Consider the following 15,803-nt stretch of genomic DNA (forward strand, 5'->3'; position numbering starts at 1 on the left):
CTCACTTACAACACTAAAATATGACATTCAATACCCCGTGTTTGATATAGCGGGTAGCCCCATGCGACTTTGCTTTAGAACAAAAAGTATTTAAAAGTCGTTATAAACTGAATCTTAGTTTTAAACTTAGCCTGGCATCGCCAGGTGGTTAAGGCACTCGACTCGTAATCCGAGGGTCGCGGGTTCGAATCCCTGTCACACCAAATATGCTCGCCCTTTCAGCCGTGGAGGCGTTATAACGTTAGGTCAATCTCACTATTCGTTGGTAAAAAGGTAGCCGAAGAGTTGGCGGTGGGTGGTGATAACTAGCTGCCTTCCCTCTAATCTTACTGCTAGATTAGGGATAGCTCGCGCATATTCAAACAAACCTAATTATTTATTTATTAACATTATTACACCAAGGATAACTGCGCAAATCCTTTTCATTAATCACTATCTAACAATTTTGGAGAGGTAAAAAGTTAATTATATGTAGGTTTAATGTCCGCCAGTAGGTCAGTCGTAAGCTTACGGACTTTACACACTAAAATAAGGAGTTAGATTCCCCGCAGTTAATTAAGAAAAAATAATACAGTGCCAACAGTTTCTGAAAGTGATTTTATAGCTGTAACTTTTGAACAAAAACCTTCAATGTGAGTAAAAGACATTTCAAAACATCGTAAAGGGTCCAAGCATGGTTTGATGGTTAGAGCAAAAGAAATATATTTTAAACTACATAGCTGACAAATGTATCGAAATTAAATAATAGGTTGAAGAACGCCAAGTTTGTTTGTTTCTTCATTTTTGTTTAAAGAAGAAAGGTTTGTTTTTGTCCAACCTATTATTTCTTTATTGTTGATGGTTAGGATGTCTGACTCGTAATCTCAGGGTCTCAAGTTCGATTCCCTCTAACAAACACTCTCATCCTTTTGGCCATAGGAGTGTTATAATGCTACGGTAAATGCCACTATTCGTTAGTAAAAGAGTAGCTCAAGAATTGAGGATGAGTGGTGCTGACTTCTCCTTAGTCTATCACTAGTAAATTTGGGACGACTAGAACTTGGAGTTCTCGAGTAGCTACATGAAATTTAAAACAATCTGAACACTCTACATATGGCATATAATCCAGTGGTGTAAAAGAACCTAGTTTTATTCTTTCGATTTGGCATTGTCCATGGTTAGTGATGACAGTTGGAATTACCCGAAACCAGTATAACTCAGGGGCAAGCGGTAAATCGCCTTAAAGACTAAGTTTCACATTTAGTTTTTAAAGCCTAAAACGTGTTCCTTGTTTATATTACTTAGCCTAACTTGAATTATGTTTAGGAGAGAGGCACATTTGTTTGTTTACTTCTTTAGCGCAAAACCACAAAATGAGCTATTATGATCTGTTCATCACGAGAAATTATAACTCGAATTTTAGCTTTGCAAATTCGTAAACTGCACTTTGATTCATTGGGACACTAGAGGGTACATCATCGTACACGATAAACACCAGAAAGAAAAATAAATTGCAAAACAATGAATGTATATCCAATTTACTATATTGATCATTTTCCAACATGATAGTCCCGTATAAGAAATTAAGATTATAGATTCATCATATGAAAACTATAATAAGTTAATTTAACAGAAGCAAAATGGAAATTCAAATTACAGTATATTACAAAAATATTGCCTGTGGGCATTTGCATTAAATAATAACATTTTAATAGGAATATTACACTGGATAACGATAAACTTCCGCAGTTCAGTGCATTATACCTCACAAACTGTATGACACTGGAACGTTAGGATGCAAATGTTACAGTTGTCACATGCTGCCAACAAAGGTGTTATTTTGGTTTGTTTAGTACATTTCTAATCGGTATAAATGGGCTTTTCGACTTTGTTGCAGCTCATCTTACCAATATAAAATTGAGAAGTGTACAGAGGTAAAATAGAGGCCTGATAAGATGTATGTTGTTGCTGTAATGCTCATTGCCACATGAATGCTGAAGGAGAACATTTTGAACTTTGCTGTGACTAATCAGACATTAGGTCATAGTATCAGCTCTGACAAGTGTCAGTTGTGATATTTGGTCCATATAATACATATAACACTATGTAACACCAATTTTGTTCCTGGGTAGCATGTGTTATTTTTTAATTGTTAATGTTCTAAAAGTACAGAAAATGCCCATTATTCCCTTCAAACATGGCTTTTGTGACCTGGAAAATGAGATTTGAAATTAACCTATTTTCTATGTAAAAACGGGCATATTTGCACATTTTCATTCACATAAGGTCTGAATAGAACAACATATGAATCAAAAATTACATGTATTTATACTAAAGTTATACAAAAATGAAAAAACATGTTTAGAAGTGAGTAGTTTTTCGAGATTTGCGACTGTAATGTAAATCACCTTCACGTATCAGCCTCCAAATATAGTCTCCCATCATGTTTTCGTTATATGCTCCTTGGTAGCGGCGTTCAAAGTCAAGTATATCTTGGTGGAAGCGCTCGCCTTGCTTCTCTGAGTTTGCTCCCATGTTCTCCTTGAATTTAGCAAGATGAGCGTCAATGCAGCCCATTTTGACGTAGTTCTTCATCAGAGTCTTAACCAGTTCCACAGTTTTCCTCCCTACTGAGCTTCTTGTGGGATTCTGTGCACTCCAGGATTTTCTTTATTTGTGGTCCTACAAAGACACCAGCGTTGACCTTTGCTTCAGACAGCTTAGGGAAGAAGTCTCGAAGGTACTTAAAGGCTGCAGACTCCTTATCAAGAGCTGTGACAAATTGTTTTATAAGACCCAATTTTATGTTGTAGGAACAACACCTTCTGGAGGTCCACTAGTGGCTCATACTTGACATTGTGCCTTCCCACAGAGAACTCGGTCGTTGTGGCCAGTGCTTCCTGTTGTAGTGTGCTGCGGTGTCCCTGCTGTCCCAAAGGTAAGGATAACAGGGAAACTTGGTAAAGACTCCTTGGAGAGCCGTCAGGAATGACACCATTTTGAAGTCTCCGATAACCTCCCAGCCATACTCATAATACTTCAAGGCTTCTAGCAAGTTCTTGACACTGTTGTATTTCTCTTTGAGGTGTACCGAAAAATATTTAACTTTTAAAAGGTCTAAAATTTGTATAGCATAAAATCTTACTATTCAAACCAGCAAAAATTGTCCGTTTTACCTTCTAGATTCTTTGCAGTGCTCGCAGGTAAAATGAGGTGCCCAAGTTTTGTCTTGATCCCCGACAGGCATGCCGAAATATGCCTTGTAGTCTTCACACATTTTAGCAGATGCTGTCACAGAGTACTTTTTCGCTCTTGTCTTGATAAATTAGCCACATGCATAGGAGAATGTGTCTAGAGAATGCTTGCAGCTTTTTGATGCCATTTCTGATAAAATCAGATAGGTCTATGTGTTCACTCAAGCAGCTAGAACTAAACTGAAGTGGTGATCCCCTGTATATATATTATTATGGAAAGTTCTAAAAGATTCTTGAAAATTCTCGTAAGTTCTACAACATTCTTGAAAATTAGTGTAAGCTTGAGTAAATCCTCTATCAGCTACTCAGGACTAAATCTACCTGGAATGTTCTGGAAAATGGGTAAATTTCAAAGTTTCATTACCCAGGTCACAAAAGCAAAGTTTGAAGAGAAAAATAGGTCTTTTCCATTTATTTTAGGCATAACCAATTGAGAAATAACGTTTTCTGCCCAGGAACAAGAAAAAGTAAAAAATTTGCTACACAGTGTAATCTCACTGTTCGATTCCACCTTCTAGTGGTAAACCATTTATGAGATAAAATGTGTTGAACTGTAAAACTTTTTATAATCACCATGTACATCTTTGAAAGTTCTCAACTGGCATCTGTGAAACAATTGCAAATATTATTCCTTTACAAATAGTTGCAATAAAAATATACTTTCTGAGAACTTTTTCCTGATATCCAACAGATAGTTACGAGTATCCAAAGAATGAAAATTGAAATATTAACGTAAATACAGTTTTTCTGAATATTTTTATAACAATGGGACAGTACAAGATGCAAATAAATGCATACAAATACAAACAATGCGCGCGTAGCTGAAGAGAAGTGACGCCTATTTTTCTTTACTCGTATGGGTACCAAAATTTATAATTTCGTTCACATTTATTTCCTACTGAACCCACCCTCTGTTTTCTGTAATAGCTCGGCAGAAGTGGTAACTGTTATCTATTGCCATAACAATGGCAACATTGGAGAGCACAGCTGATGAGTAACCAAACATGAGACCCGATGAAATCTGGAGGATCTGTTTGTTTGTTTGTTTTTTGAATTTCGCACAAAGCTACTCGAAGGCTATCTGTGCCAGCCGTCCCTAATTTAGCAGTGTAAGACTAGAGGGAAGGCAGCTAGTCATCACCACCCACCGCCAACTCTTGGGCTACTCTTTTACCAACGAATAGTGGGATTGACTGTCACATTATAACGCCACCACGGCTGAAAGGGCGAGCATGTTTGCCGCGACGGGGATGCGAACCCGCGACCCTCAGATTACGAGTCGCACGCCTTAACACGCTTGGCCATGCCGGGCCTTTGGAGGATCTGGACATCCACAAATGAGAGGGATGCATTACTAATAAAATAATTATTCGAATTATTATTCTCTTCTTTATTATGTGCATTATTATTTCTAAACCGTTTCGACCAATCAGTTCTGTGGTAATTCCACAAAAAGCTTCTCGGTTGTGACGCGAACAAGGATATTTGATATAACACATAATGATGGACGGAGAAATCACTGGTCAATATGTTATGAAAAACTAATACAAATAATAACGACGAAAATAACAGTCCGAGTAAGTATACCATAAGCAGTTCTAACTCCTTGATTCAATCATTACCCCAAAAATTTCGGAATAAAGGTTCTACTGGTAATATATGCATAAGCTCTCTTAAGCCTGGAGAAACATCACTTGACCATAATAATAGTTGACAACTCTCCGTTCGTAATGGAAATTTTACAAGAGAATAATTGTAACTGGAATTTTACAATTTTAGCCTACATTTTCGACCACCTCTTCTGACATATTAGAGTTCAACTGCTCTTACATTTTTGACCTTGACTTTTTCTAGCCAATTACTGGATAACTCCAACAGTGTTCTAGTAAATCCAAAGAGCAGCAGTAAATTTTGGAAGATAAGTACCACTATAATTACCATACAGCTACTTCCACCATCACGTACTATCAAATTTGATATGTGTTAACCTTTTTTTTGTTCAACTAATTTTCAACCTTGAATAAAAAAATTAATCTACCTGAATTTAAAACTAAATTAATATAAATATAACTAGAATAAGAAAATTTCAGTAGTTTCATGGACCTTTTATTAATGTAAGAATTGCAGAGTAACAAGTTAAATGATTTATTTTAAATTCCCATTTTTACTAAAAGCGGGTAAGAAACACAAGAAATGCCTGCGTATCCCAGCTGATGTTTAATTTTGTAATGTGGTTGTTGGTTATTAATGTTTTAGAATGTGTTTATTTGTAGTTTAAGCACAAAGCTACACGGTGGCTATTTGTGCTTTGCCTACCACGGGTATCGAAATCCATTTTCTAGCATTGTAAGTCCACAGACATACCACTACATTATTAGGAGGGTGTAAAAGAGCATCTTTTTATGTTATGTTTTATACTTTTACATTATATTGTTGTCTTTTTTTACGTTGCTTTTCATCAATAAAGAGCTGATGTTTGATGTATAATATATCTAGAATGTTGAAGAGCTCATTTTGTACTTAATTAATGATAAATTTTTTAAAGGATCATTTTTGTGATTTGATCTTTGGAATATTACATTTGTGTAAGCTTTTCTATTGATTTAATCTTGTTTTAGAGAGCTAAATTTGCAAATTATTAATATTATTTAGTATTTTTCTCAATAAGAGCTCGTTTCTGCATTATGTGCCTTGTACAAGATATCCAGAATTACATTTTTTGTTGGCATCAAAACAGGGATTTTTAGTTTGAGTGATTAATTTTTGCTGTATCTCCAGTCTTGTTTTTACGATACTCAGTTGCAGGTTTTTTTAGTTATCTTGTTTGCTGACCTTTTTTATATCCAACTATAGTAAAGAATTGCTTAACAGAGTTGCAAACTTTGCACATTGTAATGATAGTAAACATAGCTCGTAGCTAACTGACGTTGTTCATGATGAAAAATATATATGTAAAAACGGCTCGTTTGGGTTGAGACTTTTTTTTTACGTAGAAGAGCGAACAACGTTTCGACCTTCTTCGGTCATCGTCAGGTTCACAAAGAAAGAAAGAGGTAATTGACCGGAAAGTGACCACGAGTCGTTTTTACATATATATTTTTCTCTACAAGTGGCTTTTCTCGACATCACTGGTTGTTCATGATGATTTACTGTACCTTTTGGCTATTTGATCGCACTAGTTCTAAAGGTAAAGTGTTAAACTCCAGCTGGAGATTGTCATGGGGATTTGTTTGAGAACATAGTGAGCATTTATAGTCCCCATGTACAGGGGCGTAGATTTTTTACACCCGATGGGGGGGATGATTTTTGCAACCACTTATTGGACTGTTCAATTTGTAAATTGGTAATCTCTGAACCCGAAAGCTGTAAACATGCAGTCACACAGTAATCTTGTTGCCACGATACTTCAAGGTTTCCATGTAGGATTGTATAAGTGAGATGTTGTGAACAGTTTTCAAAATGTTAATAGAATAAAGACAAATGTGTCACAAATTAACTGCCACATGAATTTATTCCTGAACACTGCACAGTATAAAAGAGGGCCATTATACTTGACAAGGTTACAAATAACTTTCATTGCATGAATAATATTTTCAAATATTAATAAAATTAGTAATTACCTTTGATAAGTTTATATCTACTGAACAACTGTTCATGTTGTTTGATAAAAATATTTAAAATGTCTTTACGAACTCTTGAAAATTACACATCAATACAATGTAGCACATAATTATTCATACTTTTTATTGAAGTAAGATTCATTTAGTCCTCTACATGTTCCCAAACGTAGACCTCCTTTGTGATGATCTGTTTATGAATTCTTTCATAAGCTCTTCTATATTTATCTTGTCGACCTCATCTTTGTGAGTGTGACAAACTGCCACATGGTTGAGGCGGCACTGAGACATAGTTGACCTTAATCACGTCTTCACCCGGCTTAATGCAGAAAAGCTGCGTTCACATTCGCAGCTGGATACTGGACACACAAGCAAAATTTTCATAAGAAGAAACACTTCATTAAACATCTGCTGGCTTGTTTCATACATTTTACAATAAGCATCCTTCGCCTTTCAGAAATACTACTTTTGTTGTACCTTTGAACATGGGCAACTTAAACTCAAGTTGTTTTGCAGATATTTCTGGATAAAAGTTTATAACCGAGTTGTCAATCTTGCAAGATGTGATCATGTTCTCAAGTGCCAGATATTGCCTCAAGTCATTGTTGTCTGCATTGAATCTAGTGGTCAGATGTTCTATGACTATGTCCACAAATTCAAAATACTGGCTTCTGTAGTAATCTCTAGCTGTTGCAGAATGGTGTGCTGAGTCATCACCTGTGATCCTTCCGGGGGTCTGCGAATGCGTGGTAGTTCAATAGGCACCAGATCTAGGGAAGTTACCTTTTCTTCAGCTTCATCAAATGTCTTGTTGTAATTTTCCTCTGTTCGCAATACCCGCAATTGCTCAACTGTCATTGCAGATGCTTCAATCATGCCAGACTCTGTCGTTGATTTTGCTTGGAATGCACGGTTTAGTTCTTCTAATGCAGATAATGGATGCTGACCCATCGACAATCCTAAAACTGTCTTTCCTTTGTCAAATCAGTTCAGCAGACCTCGTGCTTTCACTGCTACATCTGATTTTTCATTTGCTAATTCAGACAAAGAATCAACAATGTCACTGTAGTGATCATTAGCACATGTATTTGCAGATAGGCGGCACAACCAGCGTGTTGGACACAGTCGGCGGATGTATTTAACTGGACCGTTGTGGCTGTCTGACGATACAATATTTTCAAAGATTGTCTTGCCTGACCTCTGAAGCAAGACACCAAGTTCATGTACCCACTGGATAGAATCTCGAACACATTCACAAGCTTCAACTGCATGTTACATTATTAAATTAGCCTTGTGTGCTCCACAGTGAAAAAACAAAGCTGACGGTTGCTCCTTTTCTATTTTTCGGTACACATTAAACAATATTAGCTAGACGCTTTTCTAAACATAGTTTTAATTAAATGACATCAATATTAAAATAAATATACATTAGTAAATCCGTTACAACATGAATTAAGCCTGTCTCTAGTGAAAAATACATTTGCACTTGTTTCAAATTGTGCCTATTATTATTACGAAAATAACAATAGTGATTGTGTTATGACATCCTTCAAAATTCACTAAATGTCAACACTAAAAACACCTCACAGAAGGCTGTTTTATAGAAAACGATTCATCTATCTCAATGTAATTGTTTTCTGACTGAATTGGTCACCTGATACCATAGACATGTCAGCAAACTCCTGGAGCACTTTAACAGAATTTATATCTCTGTATCTAGTTCAGATTGTTGCACTCATGAAATAAGATGGAATTTCTTTTCCAGTGGCTCCATCTCTAAGATACTATGTCTGAACCACTTAGGTTGGAAACTACTACTTTTGCTTAATGAGTAACATTCTCAAGATAAAGCTAAAGACACATCAGTTGCGACATTTGTATGAAATGGCTGTTTTCCTTCAGATACCAGAAACATGGCCAAGTTGTATAAGGTTTGTGCAGTTCCAGTAATCACTAGAAACTCTGCTTTGAAGCCATGTATTATTAAAAGCACATATGATGTTGACACCAAGCAAGTGGTCCTCCAAAACAAACTCAGGCTTCACTGAACTAGCTGCAGACACAACTTGTTGTTGCCCATCGTGCATCTGCTGCAGTATTAGTACGAACGGTATTTGCAGTCAACAGTCAACAGAATATGGACATTTTTGTAACAAGTGACCAATGAAATCACAGTTGAATCAGGGGTTCCTTATCACATACTCAGCTATATAAGATTTCCTATCTCTTTATGTTTTTTGTTCATGATTTCTTACAGTAGTTTATAATAATTCTTAAAATGCATGAATGATCTTTAGTTTTTACAAATGATAAAATGAAAAATTGAATACATTTTGAGTGAAGCACATTTTTGTAGTAGACTAAATCCAGAAAAGTACATAAAATTCAATATTTTATTTTATACTTTTACATACAAGCAAGATTTATTTCACAATTATTTTGTTTTCAGTTACAATGAATATTATGAAAATGTTCATTCAGTATCCAACAAGATTTCATTTTCTTCTGCTATTTCTCATGTACTTTTTAACAATTTAAAAAAATCTATCAATAAACAATGACTCTCACAAAAACTATAAGAAAAACTACACTCAGCATACTAATGCTAGGAAATAAGCAGCAACATATGTGACACCTATAACAGAATTTCATGTTACAAATAATAAATCAGAAGCCAAGAAGCTCGTTCAAACGTATTAACTTAGAAGAAGTGGGTTTCAATGAAAAGTGAATCAAAAATAATAACTACTTTCACTAAAGAAACAAAAACAAAAGTCACTGTAACTTTTCTGGGAGACTAGCCTATAAATCGACTAAAATTTAAATCTATTAAATATAGATAGTTAGACAAAATTATACCAGCAGCAAAATTTTCCACCAGAAATCTTCACAGCAGAATTTCAGGTAATTAAAACACATACAAGGTGGCTTTCCAGTGATTCACAGTTTGTAACAGTCCACAGCATAATCAGTTTTCAAACATACACATATACTCTTTCACAAAATCATGTACTTTATGAAATTTAAATCAGATCTGCCACATCCATGGGCATTTCCTCAATTTGTGTATTATAGAACTGTTCAATATCACGCAAAGTGCGCTTATCTTCTTCTGTTACAAAGTTAATAGCCACTCCTTTACGACCAAAACGTCCGTCACGACCAATTCTGAAATAAAACAAATACAACTTAGTAACAAAATAATCGTTCTTTATAAAAAAAAAAAAAAAAGGCCTTAAAAATGTATAAATCTACAGCATCATCAACAGGCATCATCTAGAACTTATCATAAAACAAAAGTGTAATAAACAAAACCCACAAGAACCAAATAAAAGCATGCAACATAAAACCTAGTTTTAGATATAATGGAAAAAAGATAAATTATACATGAAGTATGTTCCTCTTCAACTTAAGGTCATGTAATAATAAAAATAAATTATCCATGTACGTATATATATAAAATTCTCAGAATTTTTCAAAGCAGAAATTTCATATCATTTCCTTGCTAATTTTTAAATTTTTCTTCAATGTTATTTTCACAATGACAAACACATTTGTCAATTTTAATATATATTAAAGAATATCTGCTCATTCAAAGTTTATTACACACAGGCTTAAAAAATACAAAATATATCTGCATCTTTCCTATTAAATTTGGTGAGGGTCCGAGGAAAACTGTAAGAACTGCATTTTTTAAAAGGTTAAGTTTACAGACATACACATAAATGGAATATAAACCAACAGAAATGGCTCTTTAATGGTAATGATTAAAAGAAATGTAAAATAAGAATAGTAATTAAAGAGATTTCTATAATTTTGATAAAAATACATTTTCTTGTAACCAAGTTTTTTTTTAATAAATAGGTGATATTTAAAAGAATTAAGTTAATGCTGTTACTGGTACGATAACCAAAATAGTTAGTAATTATTTCACATGTAATGAAATGAAAAGCAGGTATGACCAAATTACTACTGGCTATCATAATCTGCTGTTGTTTATTCAATACAACCTTGGAACTATGTCATACACATGAAGAGTGAGATTTTTCTATTTGGATTTATACAGTCACTTCAGTACAAAGCTAACTGTGTGTACTTTACATGTCCTGCAAAAGTTACTCTGTCCAGGTATACCTGGCAGCAACTATAAGTGCACACAAATAAACATGTTTTGGAGATGACTTTTGAAGTATAAAACTGAGTAGTGTTTATATATTTTATGATGAGTATTTAGAGAAGATTTGATATTACTAAACTGTACTGTATTATTATTACTTTAATCTGTACATGTACAATCACATAAATAATATGTTATTGGAATATTATTTACTTAGAACAGAGGTAAAATAGTAAACCTACATTTTAATGAAGGAGAACATATTTACAAACTGAATAATAAACAAATACCATGCTATTTTGATTCCAATAACTAAAATTACAATTCCCATTCCTTTCACGGCCCTGCATGAACCATGGTCAATCTGACTTGTAAGTGAAAACCACTGTACAAATTTAATGAATTTTTTATATTTTTTTGTTGTAATGAACTTGCAAAAAACTTATGGATGAGTAACAGTATTACATAGGAACAGTTTTCCTGGCTCTCTTGTTCTGGACAGAATGGAATTCCATAGCTTTTCTAAGACTTTCCCTTGACCAAAATATGTTATATTCTGACATTTTGACCAATATTTGTAATGCATCATTGAACTATTACCAACAATATGCAAAACCTCAAAATATTATTAATGTGTCATTTAATAAAAGCAAGACAAGCAGTATACAAGGAGTCAGAGATTGCTTTAATGTCATTTTGCAAATTTTCATTATGACTTGGCATAGTGTTCTTGAATTATTGATATCATCTTGCCACATACACAACAGAGGCAGCTTATCTATTTGTTACACACTTATGCATACCAATCACACTTCATGAATCTAATTTAAATCATAAAAACATTCATGAAGTTCATCTATATGAAAAGGACTGAAATGTTTGAATTAATGTGACCATATATTTTATGGATCTATTATGTTGCAAAAAAATATTTTCAGGTTTATGAAAGCTTTATTCATACATCAGATTCCAAGAGTATACTTCTGATCACCTACGAAATAAATTCTAATTATATCTACACAACACTTCATACACAAAATCAGATCTGCTAATAAACCATCCATGATGTTTACATTTGCATTATTCCTACTCCATTACAATGTGCAATCATACTCACAGAGACAGTATTTTACCTGTCAAATGTTAAGTTATTGATTTTGGTCTTACATAATGTTTATTATTATATTCAATAAAAACTTCTACCATTAAATCAAAAGAATAAAATATAAACTTATGCTATCCAATCATTGTCACATCACCAAAACAGAATTAATAATAAAAGCTTACCTGTGAATGTAGTTTTCTCGATTTGATGGAAGATCGTAATTGATCACCAATGACACCTGTTGAACATCAATCCCTCGTGCAAGGAGATCAGTGGTGATCAGAACTCTACTTGAGCCTGATCGAAATTCTCGCATGATCACATCCCGCTCCCTCTGATCCATATCCCCATGCTAGATGTAGAAATAATATAAAAAAACAAGTTAATTCTTACATACATAAACTGATTGTTACAATTGTTTATGTACATGTGCATCTAGTTTTTCTATTCTAGTTTTAAACAAGTGTTAAAATTCCTGCTCTATATAAAAATTAAAATTTAAAACTTTACTAGTAGGCTAAAAATCATATGGATAAATGGAGATTTTAGTGCCACCTATTTCATATTTAGCTCTAAATGTAAATATTATGCTGTCTCTTATAATTCTAACTCAATGGCTAATGCTATTTAATGTGAAAATAAATTATATATATATAAATACCTCAGTGAAAATTGGCTAATTTAAACACTCATAGGAACTTTGTGATACCTACAAATAAATATTCACCTGATAAATTTCTTCCCACTGAGAAAAGAAGAGACATGTTTAGAAGAGCTACTGTTTTTCTTCTTCAATTTGTTTGTTTTTGAATTTCTCACAAAGCTACTCAATGGCTATCTGCGTTAGCCGTCCCTAATTTAGCAATGCAAGACTAGAGGGAAAGCAGCTAGTCATCACAACCCACTGCCAACTCTTGGGCTACTCTTTTACCAACGAATAGTGGGATTGACCTTCACATTATAATGCCCCCACAGCTGAAAGGGCAAGCATGTTTGGAGCGACCTGGATTTGAACCTGCAACCCTCAGATTACGAGTCAAACTCCTTAACCCACCTGACCATGCTGGGCCTTGAATCAATGCATCCACCTGACATATGCAGTTTCTAGGTTGTATTTTTTAACTTATAGAAACTAGAACTCTTGTTTTTAATTTATTGTATACAATTGTTGGTATTTTTGTTTTGTTCTTTAATATAAGGAATTCAAAAACAGATTTAATATTTAGCTTCTTCTGAACTAGTACACTAAAAGTTCTTTTAATTTCTCATACCAATTACTCAATAACCCAACACATGGTTTTTTTAAACTAAAAAGAATGTGTCAGGGTGTTTATTCCACAATTTACAGGTTAAAAGTAATTTCTAAAAATAATTTCTTGAACAGATCAATAGTAAAAGAAATTCCTCTTTTTTGTTACAACAGTTACCCCAAAAATGACAACAAACAAGTATGTTCAATAATTGTTTATAAAAAATTTCCAGTATCATCATCATTCTAGATCTAGAAACAGTAATGGCAAAATATATTAATTTTTGCCTTGCAAAACATTTTGTTCAACAGTATTTTCTGTATTATTTAAAAGTTTAATTAATTACAGATGATTCAATAAAATATTGTGGGGTAAACTGTATATTTAGAATAAAATCATCAGTCTATCATTTTCAGATTTTAATCTAAAGAAGCATTTGATACAGAATCTTTTGTATTGAAACTGGTATATGTTCATATGTAAATATACCTAGACACGTGTATATCATAACCAAACAAAAAACTGACTGCAAACTAGGTAATTAAGTTCCCTGATTCATGTCTTATGAGCAAGAACAAAATGTAACTTATCATATATAGATAAATAGAGATAATTCACCAGGGCTGACACTGTAAAGTCCTTGAGACACATCTTCTCAGTCAACCAATCAACTTTCCTTCTTGTGTTACAAAATATTACTGCTTGAGTAATGGTCAGTGTTTCATAAAGATCACACAAAGTAGCCAATTTCCATTCCTGTTAAGGGATTATTCATACAATTAAGTGGAAACTAAGTAATGCAATAATAAATTTTATAGCACATGGTTAACACAATATCACACAAGTTGACATTTTATAAGTAGTAAATATCATGTGTAGTTATGTAACTACATCACAGTGAGAGTGTAAGCAATCAAAACATCTCTTTATAGCCTTTGTTTAAGTCTTGAGAAGTGTAACACATGCAAGTTTGAAGTTTTGTGCTCCCATGAAAATAGCTATTTATTTAAAACCTCTCTCAAGGTTTACCAATTTAAAGTTTCAAACAAGTAACAAAACACATCCTTTTGCTTTTATGGCATATCTCAAAAATAAACCTAGTTGTGGGAAAGTTGTTTATGCATATATTTGGTAGGAAAGAATTAAATTTTTATATAATTATCAATTGCAAACTACATTAATATCTTAAGATCCTGCACCACTCTGCATTATTATAACTTTAGAAAAAACACGTAACTGTGATGAAATGCTACATTGTAAAATAACATCATAATGAACTGAAAGATCAAACAAATAATTCAGTAATAATTGTTCAGCAATATTTCATGACCATTATCTATTTGTGCAAATTCTCCTAAATAAAAGACATTTCACGCACGTTAAAAAAAGTACACACCACTTTCTTCAAAACTTAATTTACAAATTCAAAACAATTATTTAACAAAGTGATATTTCTTCTTTTCATACAATAAAAACACACTGTTCTATTCACATAATTTTCTTTATTATTTTATGCAGTGAACACATTAAAATATGTTTTATGGAACAGGCAGAACAGGTTTATCATCTTTTTTGGGTGATATGGCTAAGTGAGTATTACTAACAGAGAAAAATACACAAAGTGAAAGTAAGTAACATGACTGGATTACATTGTTAAAAGTGTTGCTCACACTAAGAGAGACCATAAAACAATTGAAAAATAATGCAGTGATAAAACTGATAAAGTACAAAAACTGAATGTATGACCTTATAATAAATTTTGAATAACAACAGTATCAACATAATTATGTATTAACCCTCTTACTAAATGTAGGTCAACATGTCATGACCTTTTAGAGAATTACATTCAAAATTTAATGAAACAACTTCATTACCACTGCATATGAATAAACCTGACATCAAAATGTAGTTAATAAATCAAACTTTAAAATTACAGAAGTTTTAAGTTCTTAAATTTATAGGGAAATATGTAAAAAATCCTCAATCTTCCATATCATGAGAATTCTGTAGGTTTTCCCTCTTCCCTAATTTATTTATCATCTCTGTGAAAAATAAAATTTTTAACGTAAATTACTCTTTATAATATAGATATTACTAAAGCAAAGCACAGTTTTATAGCCTTCAATCTCATTTGTTTACGAAGCCAAAAATTAGAAAATGAATTCCTTTTTTTTCAGCCCACATGTCACGTTCTCTTTCAGAAATTGCCAATAGTTCTCTCTGAAATTTTATACTACTTTATTTATAACTAACAGAAAAGCAAAATTTTAATCTATGAAATGATATATTATGCAATTTTCTGTACAGAATATTAACTATTTCATCTCAAGTTTGAAAGTTCTCCCACAGTATTCACAGAGTAATCATTAGCTAAATCTTTAAAGACTCTTATTATATAGGTAGAAAAGCCAGATAAAATATGATACTTATAGAATGTTGTTTGCTTTGTGCATGTAACTGTTTTGTGTCCTTTGATGCATT

At 33.1% G+C, this 15,803-nt stretch overlaps 1 protein-coding gene across 2 annotated transcripts in view; it reads right to left on the reverse strand.

Moving 5' to 3' along the window:
• Positions 1-9,229: 9,229 nt before the first annotated feature.
• LOC143240304 (eukaryotic initiation factor 4A-I-like) overlaps positions 9,230-15,803 on the reverse strand; it is a 37,927-nt gene continuing 31,353 nt past the window's right edge. For both annotated transcript variants that reach the window (XM_076482526.1, XM_076482525.1), the window contains 3 exons: positions 13,941-14,078; positions 12,255-12,424; positions 9,230-10,018 (listed from right to left, as the gene is read on the reverse strand). In XM_076482526.1, coding sequence (XP_076338641.1) covers positions 9,874-10,018; positions 12,255-12,424; positions 13,941-14,078 — 453 coding nt within the window. In that variant the 3' untranslated portion in view covers positions 9,230-9,873. The remainder of the gene's footprint in view (positions 10,019-12,254; positions 12,425-13,940; positions 14,079-15,803) is intronic.

The sequence above is a fragment of the Tachypleus tridentatus genome, chromosome 13 (assembly GCF_004210375.1).
Source record: "Tachypleus tridentatus isolate NWPU-2018 chromosome 13, ASM421037v1, whole genome shotgun sequence".
NCBI classification, from domain to species: Eukaryota; Metazoa; Arthropoda; class Merostomata; order Xiphosura; family Limulidae; genus Tachypleus; species Tachypleus tridentatus.